The 27,961-nt window shown below is 29.1% G+C and overlaps 1 protein-coding gene and 2 long non-coding RNA genes across 15 annotated transcripts; 1 reads left to right on the top strand and 2 right to left on the bottom strand.

Annotated features, from left to right (window-relative positions):
- Nucleotides 1-211: 211 nt before the first annotated feature.
- LOC108002953 (uncharacterized) lies at nt 212-3,140 on the bottom strand. 3 transcript variants are annotated; one of them, XR_009832826.1, is made up of 3 exons: nt 3,001-3,140; nt 1,345-1,497; nt 212-1,234 (listed from the first exon to the last, which is right to left on the bottom strand). It is a non-coding gene; the product is annotated as an uncharacterized LOC108002953 (long non-coding RNA). The 3 variants fall into 3 exon arrangements; XR_009832847.1 differs by having other exon boundaries at nt 212-1,253; XR_009832844.1 differs by having other exon boundaries at nt 212-1,497.
- LOC108002963 (probable G-protein coupled receptor B0563.6) lies at nt 1,147-27,871 on the top strand. Of its 6 annotated transcripts, none has more exons than XM_062085236.1 (7): nt 3,224-3,354; nt 5,330-5,508; nt 10,436-11,075; nt 24,544-24,693; nt 25,214-25,464; nt 25,674-25,961; nt 26,280-27,871. In XM_062085236.1, the coding sequence occupies exons 3-7, from the start codon at nt 10,790-10,792 to the stop codon at nt 26,544-26,546; spliced, it is 1,242 nt and encodes a 413-aa protein (XP_061941220.1). In that variant the 5' UTR covers nt 3,224-3,354; nt 5,330-5,508; nt 10,436-10,789; the 3' UTR covers nt 26,547-27,871. The 6 variants fall into 6 exon arrangements, with proteins under 6 accessions (XP_028525070.2, XP_061941220.1, XP_061941091.1 ...); XM_062085107.1 differs by lacking the exon at nt 3,224-3,354 and adding an exon at nt 3,369-3,516 and having other exon boundaries at nt 4,484-5,508; XM_062085196.1 differs by lacking the exon at nt 3,224-3,354 and adding an exon at nt 3,369-3,516.
- LOC114578151 (uncharacterized) lies at nt 22,771-26,283 on the bottom strand. Of its 6 annotated transcripts, none has more exons than XR_009832822.1 (5): nt 25,959-26,283; nt 25,723-25,902; nt 25,194-25,408; nt 24,663-25,113; nt 22,771-24,350 (listed from the first exon to the last, which is right to left on the bottom strand). It is a non-coding gene; the product is annotated as an uncharacterized LOC114578151 (long non-coding RNA). The 6 variants fall into 6 exon arrangements; XR_009832821.1 differs by having other exon boundaries at nt 22,774-24,350; nt 24,663-24,784; nt 24,926-25,408; XR_009832817.1 differs by having other exon boundaries at nt 22,779-24,064; nt 24,177-24,350; nt 24,663-25,408.
- Nucleotides 27,872-27,961: the final 90 nt, after the last annotated feature.

The following is a 27,961-nucleotide window of genomic DNA, read 5'->3' on the forward strand; positions in this document are numbered from 1 at the left end:
TGCAAAGAAAAAATATAAAAGTAACTTTTTATCTTAAATTTTTATATAATAAGGAAAAATTTTATTCGTGATTTCATATTAAAATATAATTTTAATTCTAAATGTTACAATTTTATGTTATGCTGTATCGATAATATTGAGAGTGACATTAAAATGGTAATGGTTTCTTAACTCAAGTGATAAAAAAAAAATATATCTATCCTATCTCGTTTATAATTGTCACTAGCATTTTTATTAAATTATATCAGTTTTTTCATAATTAGTGAACTTTATGATTTTCTCATAAAAAATAAAAATTATGTATAACGAATAATTTACATAAATCAAAAGAGATGTATATTTCTTAATATTCATATAGTCTTGGCATAATCCTAATGATCATTTCAAATAAAATGTTCAAAAAGAAATATTATCAAAAACTGATTTCTCAATTACAATTTAAATTTATATATATATAGATTAAATACTTTTATATGTAGTTATATTCAAAAAAGTATATCATTGATTCAGACGATGATAATCAATAAAAGTCTGAATTTTTCAACAAAGATGATTTTTAAAGGTAAATGTTCAAAAACTACGATAATCTTTAGGATAGCTCGTTCACTATTTCAGCTTCCATCTCCGATCCCAGTACGACAGCCTCGCATTAATAAGATGGTATTGGATCGTAAGCCATGGAGTAAGCGTGTGAGTAATAAATTGTTCGACATAATCGTTCAAGCACAAGAGGGTGGAAAGATGAGTTTCAAACGCTTTATACTTTGTTATGAATTGTAGAAATTCTAACAAATTCCTTCTTATTATTATTTCTTATAAACTCCAATTAATATCATTTTCCTTTCCTATAAAAATATTCCATATATGTATAAATATATTTATTTTTAATCTAATCTTAAACAATGTAATATAATTTTAGTAATTACGACTATATTTCAACAAATTAAAAATTTAAATTAAATATTTCATGTATCATTGATAGAATCCTTGAAATTCTACATTAAACACATTGTGTCATGTAACATATCCTGGAGCATGCGTCGCGAAGTCCCCGGTATCCTGGCGTCCCGGCATCCAACCTACGAAACTCATCGCAAAACTTCAGTCTGCGACGCGACGCGCTTCAAACATCTTTTCTTTCGTGTTATTTTTCTTGTTGAAATCCAAACTTCGAACGATTTATGCAGAACGCGATTCTATTTACTTTTGACAGTGTAATATTCATCTGTTTTATCTATTTATTTGATTTCAAACTATTAAAATATGTATAGAAATATGTTTCTGGAGGTACGTACGATATAATCAAACGATATATAATCATGCATACCTCAATGATATACATACCTTACGATATACATGAAATTCTCGAATAATACGGTTAATTGATTCCGTGTTATTCAAAATCGTGTTATATGATTTAGAATCATATGTATGTGATGATTGCCTTCCGTGTATTGAAAATCATTAAATAAATTTCATTCTGATCCTGCTGATAACCTGAATTCAAAAAAATTCATTGTTAGCAGGAATAAATAATGCTACTGCTGAGTATTTGTTAACACGTTAACACTGTTAAATGTATCATCAAATCGGTACAATAGTAAACTATTTCTGTTTAAATAAATTTTTACATGTAATCCCTTCACAAAAGTTTTTGTGATAATTCTAGCAGAGAATATGATAAATATGATAATAAAATTTTAAAATTTCAAGTGCAAAAAATTTTTCTTAAAATTGTAAAAAATAAAGAACCGTGTTATTCAAGGATTGCCAAGTCCCGAATCACTTGTTGCCATTTCTCATTCCAAGTATTATCTTTTTTAGTTACAAAATATTGTCCATTTTACGTCAAATAAAAACTGCATTAAATTTAAAAATTTCAAATAAATATTTTTATACATATAAGTTGCGCTGTTTGAAAAAGAATCGCAGAAAAAAATTTTTTTTTGCTAGAAAAAAATTCAAGATACAAAATTAATGTAATTAATGACGAAAAATGAGCAATAAATTTTTCTACTTTTATTCGTCTTTTATCAGTCTCGAAAGTAGTTGCATGATGCAAACATCTGATCTACATTCAATGGATAGTGTTTGCTAAATTATGAATGCACTAAAAGCGATAAGCAAAGTTACATATTTTTCGAACAAATTTGTTGCTGCTTATTAAGCATATTTGAAGTTTAGATTAATTTCATACGATTTAAATAAATCTAAAATACACGAATCAGCAACTAACATTTATTACATTTAATTAAATTTATAAAAGTTTAGATATCATTCATTAAAAATCGTTTCAAAAGACTAGCATTTTATTTTTATAAAATTATCTAAGAACAAAAAAAATTCATATTTAATCGTATAGAATTGCAAATAACATAAATTGATATAATATTAAAATATAATAATATTGAATCACTATTTAAGGAATAATATTTAAATTTAAATATGATTATCATATAATTAAATCGTAATTCTTAAGTTGTGTCATTTTTCCAACGAATATGTGATATATATATAATTAACATATAAATATCAAATAATTAAAAAATGTAAATTTCTTATCATTTGTAAAATATCGATTAGGTTAACTAAATCAATTATATTGAAAAAAATAAACAAATCATTTTACATGAAAAGCTTTTATACGACGATGAATATAAAAAATATAAAAAATATAACGAGAGTCAAATTGGTATCTAAGCACTGTGATACTAACGTTGTTATAATGATTTTTAATGTTGTCTCATGTTATTTCATTATAATTAAAAGAGTACGAATTGCGTTTGTTGTTTCAAATCATAATTCTTTTTTGATTTTTATCCAATTCTCGTCAACTGCTTTTCTGATTTTTCAAAGAAAAAAAAAGTTTATCGATTATAGAGTCGACATGTCGACACTACCTGATCGTAGAATTTCTAACCTAATTTCTGTCCTAATGTCTGTACGTTATCGATGGCGTATCGATTCTATTCGACGAAGTAACATATAATTTTGTGGTACCGTTATTACTGATGCGTTTCGATCCCATTTGAAATCCATTCACGAATCAACCGTACTAGAGAAAAAAACAGAACGCGATTCCGTCGAACTTAAATTAAAAATGTTGCACACGAGACGTGTATCGAATAATTCAATTGAACGCGAATCAGATCGAATCGACTCGAACCATCTCGTTTCTTATTTCGATAGTATCTCGGACACCATAATGCTAAACTACAGTAATATTCATGGTTATGAGAAAATTAAGAAAACTAAAAATCACGAATTTGATAGAATTCGGTATACTCGAGGAATTTGTTCACATTATCGAAACTAATATGATAAAAATGGACCATTTTATGATATATATTGTGTGTATGTGTATTTGTAGAACAAGGATAGTTTGTGATTTAAAGTTTTCGTGAAACTTTATGCTTTTGTCAAGTGCATTTAAATACATATATTGATAATATTATCGTTATTTTTTTGGTTAAATGATTATTTGTTTGAATGAAAATTGAGAAAAATAAATAATAAGTAAGTAATAATAAGTAAGAACGAATATTTTTATTTCCTTAAGTGATATAGAATTTTGCAAATAAATTTTTTTTCGAAATGATATTTAAATAAAGAAATGCTATTATAAATATATATTTTAATACTAATTCATACAAATACTTTTTTGAAATAAAGATTTTATTGGGATAAGAAAAATAATAATATTTCAAATAATATATTTTGACAACAATAAACAATTTTGTAACTTTAATATTTTATAACACGATATAATATATAATATACTAAAAATCATTATTATAGTAGTGTTATAAATACGTATAAAAAGCACAATTTATATAGGAACAAAATTTTTTCTATTGAAATTTCTAGTTTCTATTTTTAACAATATTTTATAAAAAAAATAAAAAATAGAATTTGTCCATAACTATTAAATAAGTATTAAATAAAATTTTCAAATAGTAATTTGAACTGAATTGAATTTGTAATTTTAATAGATATTTATAATTTAATAATATTAATCTTTAAACTTCTTTTTTCTTTTGTAAATTTAAATTTCTTTTTTTTATTGTAGCAGAGAAATTTACAATTGTGTAATATACAATTATGAGATTAGAATATAATTATATAACAAAAGAATATAATTATATACAAAACCAAAAATGTAAAAGCAGTAAAAGTGATGTACACAATCGTTCTTATTTCACGAGTTGTATACAACAAAAGAATAGAATCACTGTGTTCTAAAAATTCACAAACGAAGCTAAGTTTGAACTTCATAACCTAAAAAAATTTTTTTATAAAATAAAATTTAAAATAAATTTTTGAATTTATAAATATGACACGATTATCAATTTATTTTAAATTCTAAATCTTGAAAATTTTGAGAATATATATTTATATATATATTTATATATTTATATTTATATATATTTAAGACATAATTATATCACATTTTAACTTAATTTGTTTTATGATTTGATTTCAGTTTGGTATCGTTTTTCGCATAAATCTCTATAGAAAATGAGAATGATCCAGGGATCTCTGTTAATTTTCTTTCAATCAATGCTTCAGAGGAAATCCTTGCGATTGACGCGGTTGATCGAATGTCAATATGCTAATTTCAAAGATTAGATTTCAGATATTGACTGGAAATCTACATTTAAAAAATATTTTCTTCCGTATCATGGATTTTTTTTTATCAAAGATTTCATTCAAATGAAATTTCTTATTTCTATCTTCTTATTAGCTTTTTAAGAAAATATCCACGAAAATTTTTATCAGATTAATTTTTCAGCACGTAATTAGATAAGTTTAGAAACAGGAAATTACAGGAAATAATTTGTTTCAAAGTAACAATTGACATTCAAAATTATAAAAATAAAGAATGTCACACTATGTTTTATTAATTTATTTTATGATATTTTATTCTTTTTTTTCCTTTTCTCTCAAGATTTATGTTGTTATTTATTATATTTCCTTTTCATTAATTTTAATGTTGCGCTTCAACATATATATGAATCGGATATGAATAATATTGATAAAAAGTGAAATTTGAATTACAACTATCATATATTAAGAAAAAAATATTTTCACTTTCTTAAACATAATTCTGTAATAATGCAAGATGCAGTAAAGTTTTGAATTGAAAAGTATTCAGAATTTAATGTTTATCACCCAATAAAAATTTTCAAACAAAATTTTGTTTAAGACAAAGTGAAAAAGTGCTGAAACTTTAAGAATTCATTTTATTCATAACTATAATAATTCATTAAGTTTTACATAGACATAAATTTTCATTAAAACTATATTTTTCTATTCGAATATTTTCAAGAACTATTATATGTCTAACTTGAGCATATAATTGAACTGTTAACATTGTTGACATGGAGAATACGAAACACCGGAAGTCGAGGGAATACTCACACTAAGATAGTTCTCGCCCACTGGTCTTTATAAACTTTGAACACGAGGAGCATAATCAAACTGGAATATCATCAACAAATTTCTAAGGTAGAATCACTTTCTGCATACAACTCAATTCTACAGAATTCTATTCCATGACTCGAGATATCCTTTCTCCATGATATGTAATGTTACAAGTATCAATGAAAAAAGAAAGTCACAATCACGAAATAGATGTAATAAATTGCGAATATTGATTAAGTAATTCGAGAATTTTTTTATTTTTAAAGGCTCAAGGATTCTTTTTGGTTTTGATTTCGATATAATTCCATCGAGCAATGCAATTTAAAGAACAATAAAAGATTGGATGGTAATGATCATGATGAGAAATATGATAAACCATATCGATATATATTTGAATAAAATAACATTATTTTTCGATTCTTGAAAACATTTTTCTCGATATCGGGTGTAAAGATTTCAAAATTTAACAAAGAATTTTGAATTTGTATTTTTGAAATAAGTTTGTCGGAAGCTAAATTTTTTTATTTTAATTCTTAATTAAGTTGGTGAAATTTTTGTAATAATTTATTGAACTTATGAGATATTTTATATAATATAAATTATATATATATAGTAATATAATTTTTTTAATTTTATTAGATCATTTCATAATTAATTTTATTTTAAAAATCTTAGTCACCAAAAATCATTTATTATTATAATTTGATAGATTTGATAGATTTACAATTTTTATAAACAATTTTGTAAATAATTTCTATCGTGAAATGGTAAAGAAATTAATTTTGAATGACTCAAATATTTCTTTACAAAAATTTGTATCCTCTACCAGTAGAATTAAATTTATTTTAGAAATGTAGATATTTCAGAAAATATAAACGTATAGATTTTATTAATATTCTTTTTTTTTTTGTGAAAGTTACATTGAAGGCCGATATATCACTTAGTCGGTGGATATGTTTTCGTCTCGATAAATTCTCAAAAAGGATAGGAATGCATAATACAGGATCGGTATTAACGTCGCAGCTGTTGGCTAAACGCAAAAGCAAGATTTGTGGAGAAAAGTCGCGAGAATTCGTTATAGTTTTCTGTAGACACGGGTCATGCACATGGCTACACAAACTTTCTTCCACAACTTTGCACCGTGTATCAATTTTTTACTTGGACGTTTCATATCAATCAAGATTCCCGATTTATTTAAACGTAATGAAGTAGTAACGTAGATAATTTTGTACAAAATTTCATTGCAAATTTTATTGAAATTTTATTGAAAGGATGAAAATCTTTAGCAAAAACATCTCGAACAGAGATTGAAATCATTTCTTTTCTTTTCAGATTGAAATTGTATATATTTATATTAGGCAATTTATAAATCATGATTTGAGATATAATAAAAAATAGAAATTAAATTTCAATGAGATAAAGTGTACAATTTGATGTTAATTGATTGATTAAAAATTTCCTAAAATGTGGCTCAATGAAAACATTATTTCTCAAATAATTATTACATGAAATTTGGACTTGTTACAATTTTTTTTTCTGTATTACAAGAAGAAATCTATTAAGACATATTCCATTATAAACGAGATTATTAATTCCATTTTGAAAATTAGATTCAATCTATTTTTAATTAATTTATTGTATTTCATATATTATAATAGATTTTATATTCATTGCCAAAAAAAGTGTCTTGAAACAGTTGCAGATATTTATTTTTAATCCTATATAAATCATTTTCTGTGATTCTTTCTAAATATTTGTTACCTTATTGTTATACTCTTGAAGAATTAAAACGCGAATTTGACAATTAAAATTCTCAGAAGTTGTTTTTTGATAATGGAAACTAGGTTGAGAGTGAAAATTATTCTCAAAAAGTCAATCGTCCACTAGAATAATAATTCTAGGCGTATAATAACTCTGGGGTGTAATAATTGGAAGTTAGTAACTAAGGGTACGAATACATTTGAGAATAAAATTCTCGAGGGTTGTTCTTCAGCTACGTTGACAGTGAAAGTTACTGTTTGTCGGACTATTAATCTCAATGCAATGTCTATTTGCGGAAAATATTCTCAAAAACAACTCTCCAGAGTTCCGCTCTCAAATGCATTCGCACTTTTTAAAATTGCAGGAAAAGAATTTTCAACCTTTTCTGAACAACTTGAGTCATTAAACATTAAATTTAATTAAAATTCTATTATTAAATTTCTCAAAATAAGTCTTTAATTTTATTGAAAACAGTTATAAATATTCCATATTTTTTTCAGATTCGAGAATGAAAGATCCAAATTATTTGTAGCAAATTATCAAAAAAAAAAAAAATATATATAATTGCTTGCACGAAGAAAAAGAAGCTAAAAAACCAAAATTCAGAAGATTTCAATTAATTTAGAGAGTAAATTATTATTATTATTATCTCTTTTGTTTATTACGTAATATAGTATTCTTTATTATTTGATGATATAATTCTCGACATTATGTTTTGAATATCTACATCATGCCATGTGTTAACTACGACATGCTTTATTCCCACGACTTGTTTTAAACATAACGTCCGCTCTAGTTCTCCATATGTAATAATATAGTGATTGCGCAAACACAAATAACCATTTGTATGACCAATGGCAGTCGATTCATAAGAAAATATATTTTCTCAAAGATTTAAACTATCGCGTTTATCATACGTTATCGTATTTTACGTTACATTCATTGACCAGACAGTTTTATTTTTCTATAGCGTATAATATCGCTATTATTGTTCAACTACGACACTTTTTCTCTTATTCCTCCCACGGTTAACGATCATGTGAAATCAAGTTGAATGAAACATCACCTAATAGATATATAATAGAGACAAGGAAATGCTATCGAATTCATTTGTTGCTCTCAAAATTTTTCTAAACTTTATGTTGAAATATTTTCTCATATTTGATGAATAAAAATGAAATGTGAATAGATTACGTTAACTTTTGAACAATGTATTTCTATACTTAAAATCAGGATAGGATTCGAATAGTTTCATAAATTATTTTATTTTTATAAATTAAAAGAGAATACGTAAAAATTGCTGATAATATTAGTAATATTTTCATATAATTAAATTAAAGAAAAGAAAAAAAACTATCATTAGTATATAAAATTTAAATCAACAGATATATTAAAAAATGAAATGAAGAAGTTCTATTAATTACAAAAATAGAATTCTTTTAAATTTAGAATGTACCAAGTTTCTACTAGATATCATTTTAAACAAAATTATATTAATAGTCTTATCAAGACTCCAATTAGTTCATCTGCAACTAATCCAATACTTTTATTTTACAGATAAGATAATTAGATACGTAATATGGAATAATCAATATTTAAATAAAAAAAAAATAAAACAAAAGTTAATTCATCCACAAAAGGATACGCTCGAAGGAAAGATTGAAAAGCAGCAAATGTTTGTATTGGTGTAAAGAGAAAAGTGGTACAAGAGATGAGAATTTTTATGAAATCCGCAAAAGATGTAAAGTTACGCCTCCCTCTTTGCTTTTCATATTTTATCTCTTCAACTCTTCCGACCGCGATGATACTTTCTGCGCTTTGCTTCTTCGGACTCGTTTCTCGCGCAAAATCTTCGCCGTGTGGAAAACTCACTCGTAAACGCTCGTGTGAAATATTTTTGAAACCGCGTCTCGCCACCGTAAATTAAAATATGAAAATACGAACACGTGTAAAATTTGATTCAACAACACATAGAAATGTTTAAGTGCGCGAAATGTATATAGTAACTTTAAGTTTATCTAGAGAATTTTCTCGATTAGCATAGCAAGACTTATTTGCGCAAAAAGGCACTATATAATCACAAAGTGGACAGTGAATTGCTTAGTATGAATTATATTTGAGAGTAATATTGTCGAGAATTATTTTTATCTATCATGCCAATAAACTGTAAATTATGAGCTAAGATATCTGAATTATAGTATATTTATAAATCATTAAGACACTTTGATGGATTTGTAGTAATAACGTTTAAATTTGATCAAAGTATATAAACTAATGGAAGACTAATTGTTAAACGTTTATTATCTTCTCATGTAGTCGATATATTAGAAACTGGTATCTATAAATCAACTTTATAAATAACAAGATTTAATCGATCTTTATAGTGTAATACGATTTATAGTAATAATAAATTATTTTTTATTGTGTACTATGTAATATATATTTGAAAGTAAAATTGTCGCGAGTTAAGAATTAATTGAGAGTAATTGCTAAGAATTAATCTCGAAGAATTATATTTTAACAAAGATTGCATTTATATAGTTATATTTTTGGATATAACTCACTCTGAATGCAATTTTTGATAAATATTCTTTAAGATTAACTTGTAAGAATTTTACAAATTATTCAAATGGAGCAGCATAACTTTATATCTAAACTGCATTTCCATTCTCATTCCTTCAATTTGCCACGCACGTTGTGCATTCCACAATCGAGATATATCCTAGATTTTCTTACGGAAAACTTTGTTATTACAGGGAAACGTGAATTATATCCGTTTCCATCTGGCACTGCCACTTCTTCTTTCCTCGTTACCTCGATTCTCTTGCAGCAATGCGAAACTATAAATCTTTTATCGATATTTGCATAATTGCGATACAGTCAGTTACACACATGTACAACTAAAAAAAAATGTTATCGAAACTAATAATAGTTATAAAAACAAGTTTTATAAAAATTTATACCAGTATACATAACAAAGATGTTAATATATTCGTTATTTTTAGAGGATCGATTCTAAAGACCAAAATAAATTAATTCTCACGAATATATTAATATTCTGTATGCAGCACAATTTTTTTTTATCAATTAAATATCAGTTCAATATTTTTTTCTTTTTTTAAAAATACGATTTTCTAACACTTAAAATGTACAAGAAAAATATTCCTCCTATGTTACTTTTGTTACAATCGTAACGTAAGATAACGCACGAAGATTTTTTTGTGAATTGAAAAATATTGTTTGGTTTCAGGTGATCACGAGAGAATTCGGTGGAGGATAGAAAATGGCGGCATACAAGTTATCCGGAAGGGCTCGTTCAGATTCCTCGGTGAAATAGAGAGGAACGAATTATCGTATCGTATCGATAAGCCTCGAAGGATAATCAACCACGAGACGTGTCTTGACTTTTCGAGTGTCCAAGAAACGCGTAATGAACACCGGTTCATCGTTACACCTGTTGCATCACAAACTACTTCCCCCGTGATCCCTTCGCTCGAAATTCTTCGATCGATCGAAAGAAACGTCCAATGGAGGACGAAAGCTCACAGCTTAATTCGTGGAACAAGCGATGCTCGAAGTTTCGATCCACGGAATGTAAGATGAAATGAACGATTTAATCAAACGATTTGGGGCAAGAGAGAGAGGAAAAGAGCGCGCGAGGGGGAGAGAGAACAAGATGATCGACGGAGTGAATGTGACAGAGACACGAATATGCCGTTTACAGGAAGATCTCGAAATGTTGGAGGATCCTCGAATACCGCCGCTGAAACGAATCAGCTACGGCATTGTTCTGCCTACCATCTGTTGCTTTGGCATCGTTGGAAATATTTTAAATCTCATAGTCCTTACCAGGCGCAACATGCGAGGAACCGCTTACATCTACATGAGGGGTAAGTAGAGAGAGAGAGAGAAAGTAAATATAAAAAGATGATTTTTTTAATTAGATTAAAAAGTTATTAACCTTAAAATTTAAACAAAAAAATCTCGAAGCTAGAAATTCAATAAGTTTTTATTTGACGTTGATTGATTTGTATTGATTCAAAGTTTAATTTCATCTCAAATCAAAATCGAATAAATATTCAACTATCATAATTGATCTAACTAAATAAATAATCTAAATCGTTTCGAAGAAAGATTTTAATTAATAATTTATTAATGAACAATTATTCAGAATGATGTCCTTGACAATTAAAAAAATAAACTATATCGAAAAATGACCAAGATCAAAGAATGGTACACCTTTTTCTAAATAATTACCAGAAAAGGAAATTAGAATTACAGGATCTTTAATCTATATGAACGTTTCAAGAAATTATAATTTGTAAAAGCAGCGTAATTATCGTCAAAGCTGCGATGTCGGTTGTAACTCTTAAAAAGAGAAGAAAAAAAAAGGGAGGAAGAGAGAGATCGTTAATAAACCAGGGCGCAATATCTTGAAACAATTTTATTTCGTGTTTACGTAATATTGGAAGAGGGAAGTACAGTGATATTAATCTTGGTACGATGGACCATCTAAACAACTGTTAAAATCCACAATTTGCATTCTGTTAAAGGAAATTAAAAGAAAGATTGTAACTCTTAGTGTTTATAATCGATAGAAGAAATGAGGTGAGAGATTTGCCAAATGGAACGATGATTTTATTGTCTTGATACTCGGCCAAAATAACAACGTCATGGTTAGCGAATAATTCTGAAATAGCTCTACACTATATTCATGGTTAAACTTTCGTTTCGCAATTGGCGCATATATTTAGCTTATCACTTGGATGCAATGTTTGTGTCGTTACGCTTCTTGTCAACGTTCGTTCAACAAAATATCTAATAAGGATAAGTGTAATATCGTTTTCTTAATGAATTTTTTTTGTTAGATGTTAAAAAAATTGATCCTAATGATATGCAATCTGATGAAATCTAACTAATGGAATTTAATCTAATCTAATTTAATCTAATAAGTTTTGGCCGCAGATAAGAGTTGATAATTTATTGAGGTATTTAATGTTATAAAATATCTGGTTGAAATTTAAGCCAATAACATTTTTCCTTTACAGTATTTTAGATATTCTACTACAGAATATAAAGATAAAAAAATTACAGTCTTCAAGTGTAAAAAGTACAAGTACAAAAATATAAAAAATAATTAAAAGAGAAATTATCAAAATATATTTAAATAACTCTACAAAAATAATTTTTAACTTAATTAAACATCTCATAAACTATTAATCATCTCTTCTTAAAATCGAATAAATATCAATTATACTTGTAAATCGTTTCCTTCTTGCAAGTCTTCATTTCAAATGTTTTTCCATTTCCTGAAAGATTGCCTTTAGTCGTTGTATCGGCTGTATCGGGTCCACACTCATTTCCGGTGAGACAAAGTCGGTACATTAGGAGGAAATTACAGGGCAATTCAATTTCGGTAATTTCTATCACTATATTTCTATTACTTTGTTCTCTCAACTCGATGCTCGAATACTGAATTCTATAGTTAGAGAAATGTGACAGATTTATATAACAATTTCAATCGATAAAACAAATTACTAGAAGAGCTAAACTATGTTTCAATTCTATGTTTCAAGTCTAGATGTTGATGAATCATTAATTTGTGTCATGTTTATGGAAAATCGAGTAAACATTCGTGAATTATCATGCAATAATTATATAGAATAAGGGAGAGAGCTTTGATTTTAATGATCTTAAAATATGTTGCCAAGATCATCATTCTGAAATTTTGATTTTCGAGATTAATATGTATATTCTAATGCTTATGTTTATTAAGATTTCTTTTTAAATTAAAATGAGAAATATCTATACAACACTAAAGATGAATTAACAAATGAATTAGCAAATACTATTTTCTTAATTTTGTTCCAAAACTGCATGTACAAATCGATCAAAATAAAATTATTTCAGAAGTATTGTTATAAGGCAAGAGATTGAATAGTTAGTCGAAATATTATTTCAAACTATGATCCTTGAAAACATATTTCAAGATCGAATTGAAATCATGTATTCGAATAATCAAACTCGAATCCCAAATATCTTGAAAGCGAAAGAAACTTTTCTGCGTCGAGAAATTATTTGACGTTTCTTCTTTTGAAAATTACCGTAGAGTTTCGATCGAATCAAGTGAAATCGATCGAAGAAGAAGAAGAAGAAGCACCAATCAAACGAGATATCGATACCCACGGGAGCGAATTTTCCGCGCTCCACTTCCGGATGCAAAAAATTCCATCAAGTTTCCCCTCTTGATTGCTTTAAAAGAGGGAAATTAAGGGAAAGAAAAAGCATCCAAGAGTATCCTCTTTAGATTTCGAAAAAAAAAAAGAAAATCTCAAAAATTTATACTCGTTTCGTTACTTTCAGTGCCTTTCTTCGATTTCCGTTTATTTCTCCTGGCTTCCAAGATTCGATAATGGATGATCATCTTTGCTTTTTCCCTCGCTAAACGGTTATAACGCCCTCTTGGCCTCGCTATTTATCATTTCTTTTTTCCTCTCGTTCGAATTCATTTTTCATATTTCGCTCCCTTTCATTCTCTCTCCCTCTTTCTCTCTTTCCTTTTCATCACTTGATCGATATCCTCCTCGTCTTTTCGGTGTTATATACATATAGATGATATTAAAGTTCGGTTCAATCCTTAATTCCCTTAAGGGGACTACTAAACTTTGTTAATTGATTTGTCTGAAAATGAAATTAGCGAATTAATATTAATTTATACTCTGCTAATTCCGTTCGTAAAGACTATATATTTATGATCGATGATCATCCTTGGCTATGGTTAATAAAAATCAAATAATATTCATTATATATATTTCTTTGGATCAATTATACTCAATGATTTCTTTGCGAATTCTAATCAAGCTTCTGAAATATGATCATACATGTACATGTAAAAAAAAAAATGTCTAATTTAATTTTCCAGTTATAAATTACTTGTAAATCTTGCTAACATCTGATTTTCTGCAATCAACCGCTTTTTAAATGATCTTGTAATCGCAATATGTAGATATGCGGTTACATGTAAATTTTAAAGGATGCGAATCAGTTAAAAGGCAGAGAGGAGGGGGAGGAGAGTGCACCGAGATGGTTGGCAAATGAGATGGAACCTGTAGGAAGCCACGGTGGTCGATCTATCGATATGCACAGGATGTAGAACAGGCTGTGGATGAGAGCGAGGATCAGGTCGAACTAAAAGGACGTGCCTTTGAGCGTGGAAATATTGTGAATCCTGGGGTATTGGGGCGGAAGAATTTGTGCGTAAGGAAATGCAATTTGAGACGTGCTTGGAAACGGCGAAAGCTATGGTCCAATGTGACGTATACGTATAAAACGGTGTGTACATATCTGTACATGGCATATATATATATATTCGCGTGTGACAAAGATACGTGACGCACGATTTCGATGAATCTTTATCCATACCACGTGTCAACCACATTCCATTGAATTCTCACCACCAGAATCCCATTCTTGTTTCAATTTATTTAATCCGTCTTAACTCTTAAACAAATCACAGTGTTTTGAATCTCATTTTTAATCCAATTTCTTTCGAAAATACACGAATCGGTTACTTTTAATTAGAAGTCAGTGTATAGTTATTATTACGAGCGGCTCAATCGAAATTACGGATCGGGAAACGATGTGTAATTGTTTGTGGACGGTCAAAAAATTGATTGAAAAGTAATTGAAATCAGAGCTTCAAAGGTGAAGGATAAAAGTAATCGATCTACTACTACTTGTAAGTAGAGTATATAATAAAAAGAGCAACAACAATGTTTCTACCACGAAATTCATTTTGATATTAAGCTTGTGGTACGGTTTTTTGTTGTCGATACGGCAAGTGACCACTAAAAAGTGGTTACGTGAGTAATTGATTCCATCCATGCACAATGTTCTATATATGGGCGTTCGGAACAAAAATTCTAACCTCTTCTAAACTAATTGATTGAGGAAAACTTTATATCCTTTAATACATCCTTTTTGAAAGTAACGTAATAACGCATCGACATGTAAAATATATAATTCCTCAAAAAAGGAATGAGATATCTTTTTATATAAGATAAAAAGATTTTGACCGATTTTTATTAGTTAATTATTGACTATATTTTTTATTATTTCAATGAAAATGCCTATTTAAAAAATATCTAATATTTCATCATTATTTATCTGTCTATATAAATTAATATACATAAAATCAGGACGATAATTTTTGATACTTTTTTAAAGATTTTTTTAAGATCGCTATTAAAATTAATTTGTAGAAATCACTTTGAAGAAATAATATAATCTATATTCGTGTTATTAATTAAAAACGCAATTCGCAATTCATAGATCATTATCGATCGATCAATATTCGTGCAACCAAAATGCCATTTCGTTGCTTTCAAACTCGATAAAAATAACTCGTCCGCGTGAAAAAAACTTACAATACAAAGTGGAGATCGCATGCGAAATCTCTATTTTCCTTTTCGATCAGAAATTGTTAATCGCGTTTCAGCTTCGTTTTCCACGATCTGATTTCCAAAAGGATTTCCTAAATTGATTCCTTTCTCATTTTGCGCGGACACCTGTATTTCGAAACGGGATCGAATTAGGTGGATCACGTGTCCCGGACGCGTAGAGGAAAAGTTGTTCGCCCGTGCAACTTTCGCATCCGTCGAAAGAGAAAAAAAAAACTGGATCAGGTTTCAGATTATGCAAATTATACTACCTCCCGGATAATAATATAGGAATCGTGCGATTCACGATTTCGATTTTCCTCTTACATTTTGACTCCATATGTGACGTAGTCATCGAGAGAACTCGATATTCGAGATGATATTGAAACGTTCGTGAAATGAAATTTGAAATCGATATGATGTGTGTCAAACGTTCTATCGTCTTAAATCACATTTAACAAATCGTTTGAACAAAGATCACGCTACAATAATTGTTGAATTATTTGAAATAATTCATGCTCGTAATTTAAAAAATTCAAGATGATCTTGTTTCTTTTTTTTCAAATTTCTAATGATAAGAGACACTATTTTTTGAAATTTCAAATCATCCTTATTTGTCTCTCAATTTTCCATATTTTCCGTATCTTGATTTGATTCGTTAATCAGAAAAAGAAGAAGAAGAAGAAGAAAAAAAAGAGGGATGAACAAAGCTCGTTAACAAAGCTCGAAGAAATTCTCGAGAATTCTTATATTAACTAGAAGTCTTCTAATCTGAGAGAAACGAAGGGCGCTAAGCTAGTTGAACTATACTTCTCCACTCACTACTTTGCGGTTTTTCCTTCTCTGGAATCCCATTAGATTCTTCCAGAAAATTGAGTACGTGTCCTTGCGATTCCCTGCAAAAAAATCCTTGCTCCCTGCTTCGACAAACTTTCTGCCTTGATATCCGTTTGAAGGTCGGTTCATCGATCGATTTCCTCGGTTTTTATCTCGTACGAATCCTACACGTTTTCTCCTGATGAAATGATTTGCATTTACAATATTCTTTGCTTAATTTCAAACGTTAATATTAATACTTTGTCTATTTTCTTTATTTCTTTATTTTACGATAAAATTCTATGAATTTTACGTTCTCGTTTTCTCTATACTGAAAGAATATACGTATGTGTTTAAACATGTTATATACAAGTTTTATGTTAAGTTATTTTAAAAAATCTCTAATTTTTTTCTAAAGCGTCGAAAAAATTAATTCACACAATGTATAGAGTCATGTTATCCCAAAGGGTTAAATTTGTTTGCAGATAAAAGGAAACGTCGTGGACCTTTTTAAAAAGTTTGATTTCCTTACGTGCTCAGAGATCTTTCGAATCGATAACCTTCGAATCCTTCGCCTCCTTCGAAACGAAAATACGGCGCCCGTTCGAGTGCGAAAATTGGTAAACATCCTTCTCAGGTTGCCGCCGGTTCAACCGTTCCATCTTGCTCGATTCTCGTTCCCATCGGTCCATTGCGTTTAATGAAATTCAATATGGCGGCAAGTGGTATATCAGAGCATTACAGAGTACACCGTTACCGATAAATATTCATTCTAGGCTCCCACCTTGTTTTGTTTTGATTATAAGAAAGCGATCATAACGCATTCTTATTCTCGATCATAAATGGATTAATCCTTTTATCGGGGAAAATTGAATTTTCGAACGCTTATCGGTCGAAATGGACGCCGCCTCGAAATAATCAGTTATATTCAAAATCGTTTATCTCGATAAATGTTTGTTTCCTTGTTTGTTCGAACGATTTATGTGTTAAGGCGAATTTACATTTGCACACTTTGGACGTGCATCATAAACGTGATTTATTTACAACGAAAATTGGAATACTCATTGAAATGATTGCTTTGATACAATTGAATTCAATTCTTCTTTTTTTAAATATTAGTAAACGAAATAAAATAATAAAATGTTTAAATAACCTCGTGATTTAATCAATCTAATCAAGACCTCCAATTATTAATAATACAAATCAATAAAAAATATTTTATTCTATTTTATTATATTTTATCCCTTTTCACTGGAAAGGGATCATTTAATAAAATTCAACAAATATTTTCCCACAAAGAATATAATAAATCTATGCTCGGTGTATTATCCTCTCTCTCTCTCTCTCTCCTTACGCAAAGAAAATTTAGGCGACATTCACAAGCACCATCCTCGAGCATCTTGACAACATTACCGTGGAAGGTAAAGGAAACGGAAGGGCGGAAGAATTTCGCCTGCGGCGAAAACGTGGTCCGGAAAAGCGAAACCGGTCGACGATGGAAGTTTGTTATGGGAACGAGCATTCTATTAAGAGAAAAGCAATGTTTCGCACGAGGCCGGAAGTCTCGAGGATGTACGCAGAGTAAAACGAGTCGGTAAATTTTATAGAAGAGTCCTACTATTTGTCCTTATTTTCCCATTTTCTTGACGATGAATATAATTACTTCCAAATTCACAATCAACGTGTGCGATTTTATCGTCAAGTATTAATTGGTATATTAATTATTTGTTCATAGCAGGGATTATTGTATGAACAAGATTTTAAAATTTTTTTAATGAATAAGTAGCTAATAATTTTTGGATCGTAAGGATCTCAAGATATTATTGGGTCATAATTAGGCGGCGATAGGATATTCTTTAAGCGATTAGCAGATTCTCTTTTCCATCGATTAGGAAAATATTTCGAGTCATTTCTGTTCCCAACAAATAAGATAAGTTTCGATGGTGTTTTGCAATAAAGAGGCCATCAAGTTGGCGAAAGTTTGTTGTATGACTTTGTTCGTGACCATTTTGGCCATTGCGATAGTTTGTGAAAAAGTGGGTCAGTTGTTTCGTGGTGACGTTTTGTCATTGGTCTCGTGCGAAACGAATATGAAAAACGAAAATTGATCAAAATTCGTCGACTACTCGTCTCGTATCAAATATTTTTTCAACACTTGATAATGAATTTTTCGAATATTTGATTTTCTAAATGGTAAATTATATCATGATGGATTTTAATGGCTTAAATATGATAAATTTGTTTTATTCTTTTAAATATCGTAATGTAATCATATGTAGTATCATGATAATCACATTCTGTAAATTTTTTATAAATGCACAAACATCCATAGATTAATTATGATTTTGAAAAGATTGACACAATTAATTTTATTTACATAGAAAATTATATGATTTCCAACATTTATTTATTTCAACATGCTAATTGCTCGTATCAATAATTAAGCCCATCTATCTTTTCTTTTATATGATTGACTTATACTACTTATCCTGTCCAAACATGTAATTGATACTACTTAAAAAATTGAGAATCTATTCTATTTTGAAAATGATTGATCCGTATTACTTATCTTGTCCGACCATATTCCTTAATTCTATTTAAAGATATTAAAGATTTATCTTGATCGTATATACGCTTAATATTTTCATTAATTTCGCTCTAAAAATATTTGAAACAGACGCGTCGATAAAATAGATTTACAAGAAGAGAGAGAGAGAGAAAGAGAAAACGTAGATAAGATCGTTAAAGCGGTCCAGACTGTTTTAACAGTCTGCAATGAACGTTCGTTGTGTGTGTACATTCATCTCTAAAAATAGAATATCATATTCACTTTACTTTATATAAAAATATCCAGAGCGACGCGTCGGTACAGTAGATTTATAGAACGAGAAAATCAAAGTGACGGATAGATGGAGAAAAAAAAAAGAAAAACGTAGGTAAGATCGTTAAAACGGTCTAGTTCGGTTTAACAGAACGCGATGGATGTTCATTTAGGGCATCAAGCGGAATTTGTATGACATCGAGAAGGAAGAGGACGAGAAAGGACGAGGCGAGAAGAGCGAAAAGGATAAAGGGAGAGACGCCATTGCGTTTTCCTCGGTGGTTAAGTAGATTCAGTGGCCCCGATCTTAAGTTTCGTCCTCGGTATCTTAGAATAACGAGATGAACGAACGCTCTCCTTTTTCTCGCGTTCACTTAGCTTTTTCGCCTTGTCTATTTCGTCTCTCCACTTTCTTCTCTACATTTACAAACTTTCTGATTTTAACCAAGCTAAGAATCTTCGATTTTGCTGACGAGGATATCATCTCTGACTCTGGAGAATTCGAAAATCAAAATTTCAAAATATTCAATTCAACATTACAACGTTCGATCGATTTTAATTCTTTTAAATGGATTTAGTGCAAATTTTATAATTTAAAAAATTAAAATTGTATGTAACCTCTAACTCCAAGTTAGATATTTATAGAAAAATTAATAATGCATAATATGTCTTCTTATAACTTCGTAAGAACTTTCTTTTTCATAACACTTTTTCCTCGAAAGATATTTCACTGTATAAAAATATGTATTTGCATAAAAATTCTCGATAACGATTCGTTACGCGTAATTTAACCTGCAACTCTCCTCGTCGTTAATTATTATCCACGTGTTCGCGCAACTTTCATACTCTGCTCTTCCTTCTGTTGCATTAATTTTGTCTTCCTCGGTTAATCAAATTCGAGTTTGATCACATTCCAAGCTTGTCACTGTATCAAGGATAAAAGTCAAAAGATCAGACAAACTTTCTTATTTCTTTAAAAAAACTCAGATATTGTGATCTATAATGTTTACAGTATGAGCGAATATAAAATCAAATTGACAAAATGAATTATAAAAGAAGATATGCACTTCAGTATTGTTTGGATTTCCATTTTTGAAATTTTGAAGACGAAAGAAAACTTTCTTTCCTTCTTTCTTTTATTGTAACACTGAATGAATATTTTCTGTATTCTTTCTAACACTCGATTCTGTTTTCTAGGTAACATCCTTGCGATCTGTTCTTTTATTTTCATAGCCCGAAAATTTCGCTTCCTGTCACGAGAAACTTTGTCCTCGAAAAACCGGTCAATCGAAACTTAGAAACTTCTTTGTCTTTCACTTTCCATCCGATTCTTTTCTTTTCTTTTCTTTTCGATGTTCAATCGATTGATTCCTGATAATCTTGGTAGAATAAATCTAAAACGAGTAAGTATATCAAATTTCGGAAAAATTTCACATGTTATGCCTCTTCCAATAAAAAATAAAAATTTTTGCTGCCAAAATTTTGTATCAGAGGAATATAATCGGACAGGAGATGAAAATTGCGAATTTTTTTTTAGAAATTTCAAAATATTTTCCCGAAAACCCCATTTAAGTACTTGTAACGTGAAAAAGCGTGTCACGTTTATTCTCTACCCTGCCGTGACATCAGCTCGACGACTGAGATTCTGTGCATTACCAACATTCTTGCTGTATTAACGACCACTTTGCAAAAATTCTTTACAATATACATAACTACGCTCGAATATTATTCATCGAGAATTATGCGTGGGAAGGTGAAAAAACACCGTTTAATTTGCTTACATGGTTGGTCAGCATTCTAAAGCACTGTGAATTTTTCACGTGTTCGCACTGCTTCTGTTATATCGTACTATCACACATACACGAAGTACAAAATAAACCTAAAATTCAATTTATTTTTTCGTCTCTTATCTTGGAGGAACTAGAATTTTTTTACATTTTAGTGTCATTTTCAACGTTATAGATTCGGCTCAGAATGAGATTGCAACGTTAGTGAGCATTGAAATTGAAATTAAATGGAATATCTTGAAAGCCTGTATAAAATACGTATTGCATTTTATATATGATTACATTTACGTAAATTATTGTGAAACAACTAGCTGGAATAGTCGAAACATTTTTGTAAAAAATATTTTTTAATTACAAAAAAAAGTTAGGATTAAAAATAAATTTTTATTTTAATATCATTATTTTAAAACATTACGTTACGCAAATTATTTATAATTTATTTGTGCATTTTATTAGATTTTTATTTATAATTTATTTTAGAATAAAAGTTTAATTAACACACCTTGTTTGTAATTACGCGCCAAGGACAAACATAGACAAAGAAAACAAATAGTGGAAGAAGGATAGAAATAATAAAAATTAGGCAACCAGCGCCATCTCTAGAGTGCCGTAAATGAAACACAGGTAGACAAGGCAAACAAATAATAAAAGAAAGATAGAGATAGTGTAAGAATTAGCTATCAACGCCATCTGTTGAATTCTTTAGAAGAAAAATGTTGTTGACACTTAAAAGATGGCGCTAGTTTTCAATTTTTCGTAATCTGATTATTTATGTTACCTTGCTTTAAAAGAAATATCATCTTTATCTACGAATTTGGATCATACAAATATATTGCATGATCTACTCTTATATCTAACATAGACTAAGACGTTATTAGTCAACTCCTATTTATTTCTATTCTTTTCCTTATTATTTATTCTTTTTATCTACGTCTATTTGTCTAAGATTTTCTAGATATAGCTCTTATTATTAAGATAAATATACAAAAGATAAATATCTTTAGAATTAAGAAAACTGTTAAAAAAACAATTTATAAAATGTATAAAATAACAACTGCAAATAAGTAAGCATGCAAATGATAAATATTTCACAAATAAATATATTTATCTAACGGAGTTATCAGCCTCCTCGGTCGATCAAATGATTGACTTATACTACTAACATGACTAAATACTATATGTACTACTAATATGACTAATACTACTCGGTTATTTTTTGAATCCAGGATATTTGGACAAAAACAAACGTTTTCAAAATATTTTTTTCCATCGATATTTATTAATTTGAAATAATTTAAAAGTTTTCCAATGTCCAATCCAATCGAATGTGAATGAAGAGTGAATGAGGCAACTCTATCTTTGCTACATCTCTGTCCCGCTTTGTTTCCATCTCTTTTCATTTAACTAAAACTTAAATTACTTACAATTTAATAAGTTAAAATTTTTATATATCAATTTTTGCATTTATTTTAATCTCCAAAGATATTTTATAAATATATTAACACTTTATATGCACAAATATTAATGTAACCATAACTGAAGTAATTCAAAAAGTTTGTAAAAAAAAAAAAGAAAAATGAAAACTAAATTTTATTTTTAAATAAATAATTTGTATAATTATTTATATTAACATTCTTTTTATTCGTTCAAGTTTTTCCAAGATTAAATTCTGATTTAAGCTAGATGTGAAACAAATTTGGACGAATCTATTTTCTAAAAATTTTTATTTTTTTAAAATTGAAGCATGTACGATCAATTGTGGACTAAACAATTTACAATAATTAAGAATCCGAATAAACAATCGATAAAATAATTTTTTTTTATTTGATAAACGAGAAGAAGGATCAAGAGTTTTATTTTTCCTTCCAAGTAAGAAACTTGCAAGTAATAAACTTAATTCAAATATCTATTTTATGATCTACCTAAAACTAAAACACAATATGATATCTTATGATGCCAATAAAGTTGTATCTGCAGTCCAGTCTAGATGGACAAAACATCTAAAAGAAGTTTTACATAAATTTAAACTTTGTATGTACTCTAGTAAAGTTCAGTAGAAACTGACCTTAAAGTCACGTCTCTGCATAAAAGGTCAACCATGCAATCATCCTATAGACGAAATTCGATGAAAATACTACCTTTAGAAATATCAAAAATAATTTTCTCGAATATTTCTTTAATATAATATCAATAATAGAAATATTTTTATTCAATAATTTAATTTCAATTTCAATTTATTCCTGATATTACAATCTTATTTTATGCTGACTCGATAATGTTGAAAATGACACTGATTATAAAGATTAATTAAAAAAATTCTAAAAATTAATTTACTATTTATTTTTATTTATTGGTAGAATTTCATTATTTGCACATGATGCAAAAAAAAAAAAAAAAGAAAAAAATTCTTTTCTTAAATATATATGTATATCATATATGATTGTTTCGTTAAAATACAGTAGAGTTCTTTTAGAATGGAAATTTTTCAAACGTATCTTGTTGGTTTCAATACAACACAATTAATCTTCTTACACAACATGGCTTAACAAACTTATAAAGAATACTATTCAATTGAGAAAATTTTTCTGATTTATAAAATATAAAAAAATCTATGAAATTATCATCAACTGAAATATTTAATAATAAACAAGATTCATGTATTACGAATGTTTCTATCATACTGTTTTGATTTTTTTTGTATCATAATTTTGTTACAAATAACCGTGTTATAAGAGAGTTGATTGTATAAGAAAAATAAACAGTTTTTTTATGGAGATGGTCTGATTTTGAGGGGACATTCGTGTAAGTAGGATAGCCTGCTTAAAGAAAGAGTGAGAAGTCATCAATTTCGACTACAGCGCCACGTGGTTTGAAATCTAAATGAATCGAAATCGCTGCAGATTCGAGCAAATAGTCCTTATTGGAATTCGGTAGCGATAAGTTTTCGTTGAACAGTTTAAAAATTATTGTATTTTTGTAGTATCATAATGTTTCTGTCTTTTAATATTGTAGTGTTTCTAAAAATTTTTATAAAATTAATTTTATTGAAATGTGGGATGTTTATTATTAACTTTTTTTGTTAACGAATAAACTATTTCTGTGATGATGAATTCTTCATATATGAAATACCCATTTATTTCTTCTTGGATCGTCTCGACATCGGCATCAGATCCACGATTAATATTATTTTTCCGCAAATTGGATTTTCCATCGAGAAAAATAATTTTCACGAAGACTTGAATATCAATCTTTATTTATTTCAGAGTCAAATATTTTTTATCTAATAATATGAACATCGAAATTCTGTAAAAAATTAATAAAATTTACTAAACTTTTACTCGCGTTATGTGATAAAAGCACAAGTAATTTAATATTGAACAACAAAATATTGGATATTAAAGTAACTATATCTATATGTAGGTTATGCGACATAGCCTTGTTTATCATATCTTATTTTATGAAAATTTTAGTTAATAAAAAAATAATTCTCTTGCAGGTTACTCGGCAGCAGCGCTGCTCGCGCTTCTTTTCTGCATCCCTTTTGACATGAGAGTTCTTATCCATAAAGAGACAGGCAGATGGAGCAGTTGGATACAAGCTTTCTATCACACTCACCTCGAGCTCTTCTTGGGGAATGGTTGTTTGGGTGAGACGATTTTTGAAATATTTCGTTTCATTGATTAAATTTTTTCAATTTTATTTTCTCCTTTTCATTTCCAATCATAGACAATAGAATTCTTGAAGGATTCAAGAAGTTTTGCAGTTATCGAAATATAATATTAAATCTTAGTACATATTTATATATGTGCTTCTGGATAGCACATCCTATGACTGTCAATGTTTCTCGATAATAAAAAGATAAAATACTTTTTACTTACATACGTTAAAAATCGATTAAGTTCAAAGAGACACACCTCTTTCTAATGACAATGAATCAAATTTGAATTTACAAGGAAAAGTATTTATGATACTTTTTCATTCTTATAGTAAAATATGATAAAAAGCAAATTTTTCAACTGCACACGAGTATTGAATGTAAGATTAGAAATACACAGGTGCAGAGCTTCTGTTACATTAAAAAAGAGAAAAAAATTATTAAATATCAGTAAACCTCTGGAAGGATTATATTATACAACTTATATATACAGAAAGAATACTTTTTCCAGGAGTTGGAGTTATGATGCTGCTAGCTTTGACAGTGGAACGTTACGTTAGCGTTTGTCGGCCTGGTCAGCACACTCGTCCACTCTGTGGCCCTCCGCATTTAACCGTGGCACTTATTCCCCTCGCCACGTTCCTAGTTTATCTGCCAAATGTGTTCCGGGAAGAAGTAGCGACTTGCCTCCTGGCGCTTGGCGGACCTGTTATTTATCAGAAGAGGGAGAATCACTTCTATCTCGACTCGTTGTTTTATCAAGTAATCAAAACTTTTTGCTATTTCGAATTGAGAAAATCTTGGAGAAAGATGAGGCAGATTCATTTTTCGATTAATTATTATATTACAATATATAATAAAGGTATTAATTTGAACTCGATATAAATGAATCTATCACTCTTCCACGAGATCTCAATTTCTTTCAGAATTTAAAAATTTTCGACTTTTTCATCGACTCTTTTTCCACGTAGGTGTACAAAGTGGTATTGGAAATCGTTTTCAAAGTAGCACCGACGATACTTTTGGCTGGTTTCAATCTTCGAATAATGGTGGTCTATCGGCGATCCTGCGAACGTCGTCGACGGATGACACTGTCCAGGACGACGAGCAACGATGAAGATTCGAGAACGTTCGCGGAAGAAAAAAGGCTCGTGCTTCTTTTAGGGAGTACCAGCATCCTGTTCCTCGTCTGCGTTAGCCCTATGGTAATTCTGAATGTTACATTGAGGGAAAGCAATCTCAGCCACTATCCTTACCAGGTAATTGTCTCAAGCATTATTCTCCCCTTCTTAATTGAAATATTCCAACCAATATTTATTTTTCAAAATATTTATATTATAATCTTACGATTATTATTTTTTATAATACGATCACGCAATAAAATTATAATATAAAATTAATCCACAAGTTACAATTGCCAGAAGAAACAAAATAAAATAAACAGAATATCATTAATCACTTAATAATAACGGAGCATCTACTCTTAAAATCTCCTCAGCCAAAGATAACAAATTCATAATCCCTTCTAATCTTTTCATTAAGAAACCGATTACTTTTATCTCGATCCTATCTTACAGGTATTTCGCGCCCTGGCCAATCTGTTAGAGGTAACGAATTATTCCATCACATTCTACATTTACTGCCTGTTCTCGGAAGATTTCCGAAACACCTTGATCCGCACTCTGCAGTGGCCTTGGGGGAAGAGCAACCAGGGAGGAAGAGGACTTCCGATGAAGCGTTCCTCCGTGGCCAGGCCAACAACCACCATTACCACCACCACCACCACCACACCACCGACCACCGCCGTTGCGACTCCTGGTCATTTAGCGCGCGCCAGCGTTTAAGTCCATTTTCCCCCTCCCCAACCGAGATCCTACGAAAATCCGCGAACATAACCGAATTCGACCGATCGTAAATTTCGAATGCAGTACGTGTAATCTGATCCCAGCTCACCGAACAGGGGAGAGTTGCATAATCCGTACAGATCTTTTAAATCGTATCTCTGCTTTTATGTGAACGGATGTGGTGCCCTCTGGAGGGCTCTGTATATATTAACTAGCAATACCAAATGTAAAAAAGAATTAGTCGATTAAATTAAATGATAATTATAATTTAATGGACACTTACTGAGGGAGAAAGGAAAAGGTAAGACTGATGTGTGTAAGTTTCATCGATGTATAATGATTATCAATATTATTGTAAAATGCGGTTCATTATGATCTCCTTATTGACAATTTTTTTTCTTAGGTAAGTTAAGTTGAATTAAGTTAGGTTTTTCTAAATCGTACTATTAATAACGAAGATTGTATGAAAGATATGATGGTTTCATAAAATTTGTGAATTGTATAGAAAAAAGAAAAAAAAAAGGAAATAAAAAGATCAAAATTTATGCATGCTAAATGTAATGAAATAAATAAGTAAATAAGTAAATGAGGTACGATTTAGGATACAGTTGCGTAAATCGTACTTTTTGAATATTTTTAGAAAATATAGTACATCAAATAAATTAAATGATGAATTATATTATGAAAATATATATTGTTTCTCATTGTTCTCATTTAAAGAAAAATTTCAGAAAGTCTTGGCAATATTTTGTGAATTGTACGATATTAACAACTTTCCCCTGTCCTAAATTTTATAATGCGATATCGATTGGGATACTGTAAAATATTAAATATCGCGAGAGTGATTTTGTTGCCAATGAACACTGCGATGAATAGAATAATTCTATTGGCGACTAAATTCAACTGCTCGATAATTTCGTTTTTATACAAAGTGTCCCCGAAATCGATCAAGATTTAACTGGTGGACGATTTTAAATAACTTTTTCCTTTGCGCTAATTTTCATTCTGGTTTTGTTAACGAGTTATTAATGAAAAACATTGATCACAGAGCGCGTACCGCGTTATGGCGATAGTGTTGGGTATGCGTTGTCAACGAGTTTGAACAAACAATAGAAACACGTGTCACTAATGAGTTGTTGTAAGAATATTTTATAATACAATTATTATCTTTCTTATTTTTATTGATATACTCTTACATTTTCTAAAAGTAGCACGTGTTTTGTTAACTTTTTTTTTTTACCAATACATGTATATTTACCGCTATTTGTTATGCAGAGTTTGTTATGCAATCGTAATAAAATAATTAAATATTTGAAGTTAAAAAAGAATATTTTATTAAATTAACACATAACTCGAAATACGCGTCTGTTTATATAATTGCTCATAAATGAATCGAATCGATTAAATATAAATAA

Source organism: Apis cerana, linkage group LG1, assembly GCF_029169275.1.
Source record: "Apis cerana isolate GH-2021 linkage group LG1, AcerK_1.0, whole genome shotgun sequence".
NCBI classification, from domain to species: domain Eukaryota; kingdom Metazoa; phylum Arthropoda; class Insecta; order Hymenoptera; family Apidae; genus Apis; species Apis cerana.

Bases quoted from the DNA above. Each gene is read 5' to 3' on its own strand.
- LOC108002963 (XM_028669269.2), top strand. From the start codon at position 10,790: ATGAACGATTTAATCAAACGATTTGGGGCAAGAGAGAGAGGAAAAGAG. The intron at 24,694-25,213 runs GTGAGACGATTT...TACTTTTTCCAG, and splicing joins CTTGGGGAATGGTTGTTTGG to GAGTTGGAGTTATGATGCTG. The intron at 25,962-26,279 runs GTAATTGTCTCA...CCTATCTTACAG, and splicing joins TCAGCCACTATCCTTACCAG to GTATTTCGCGCCCTGGCCAA.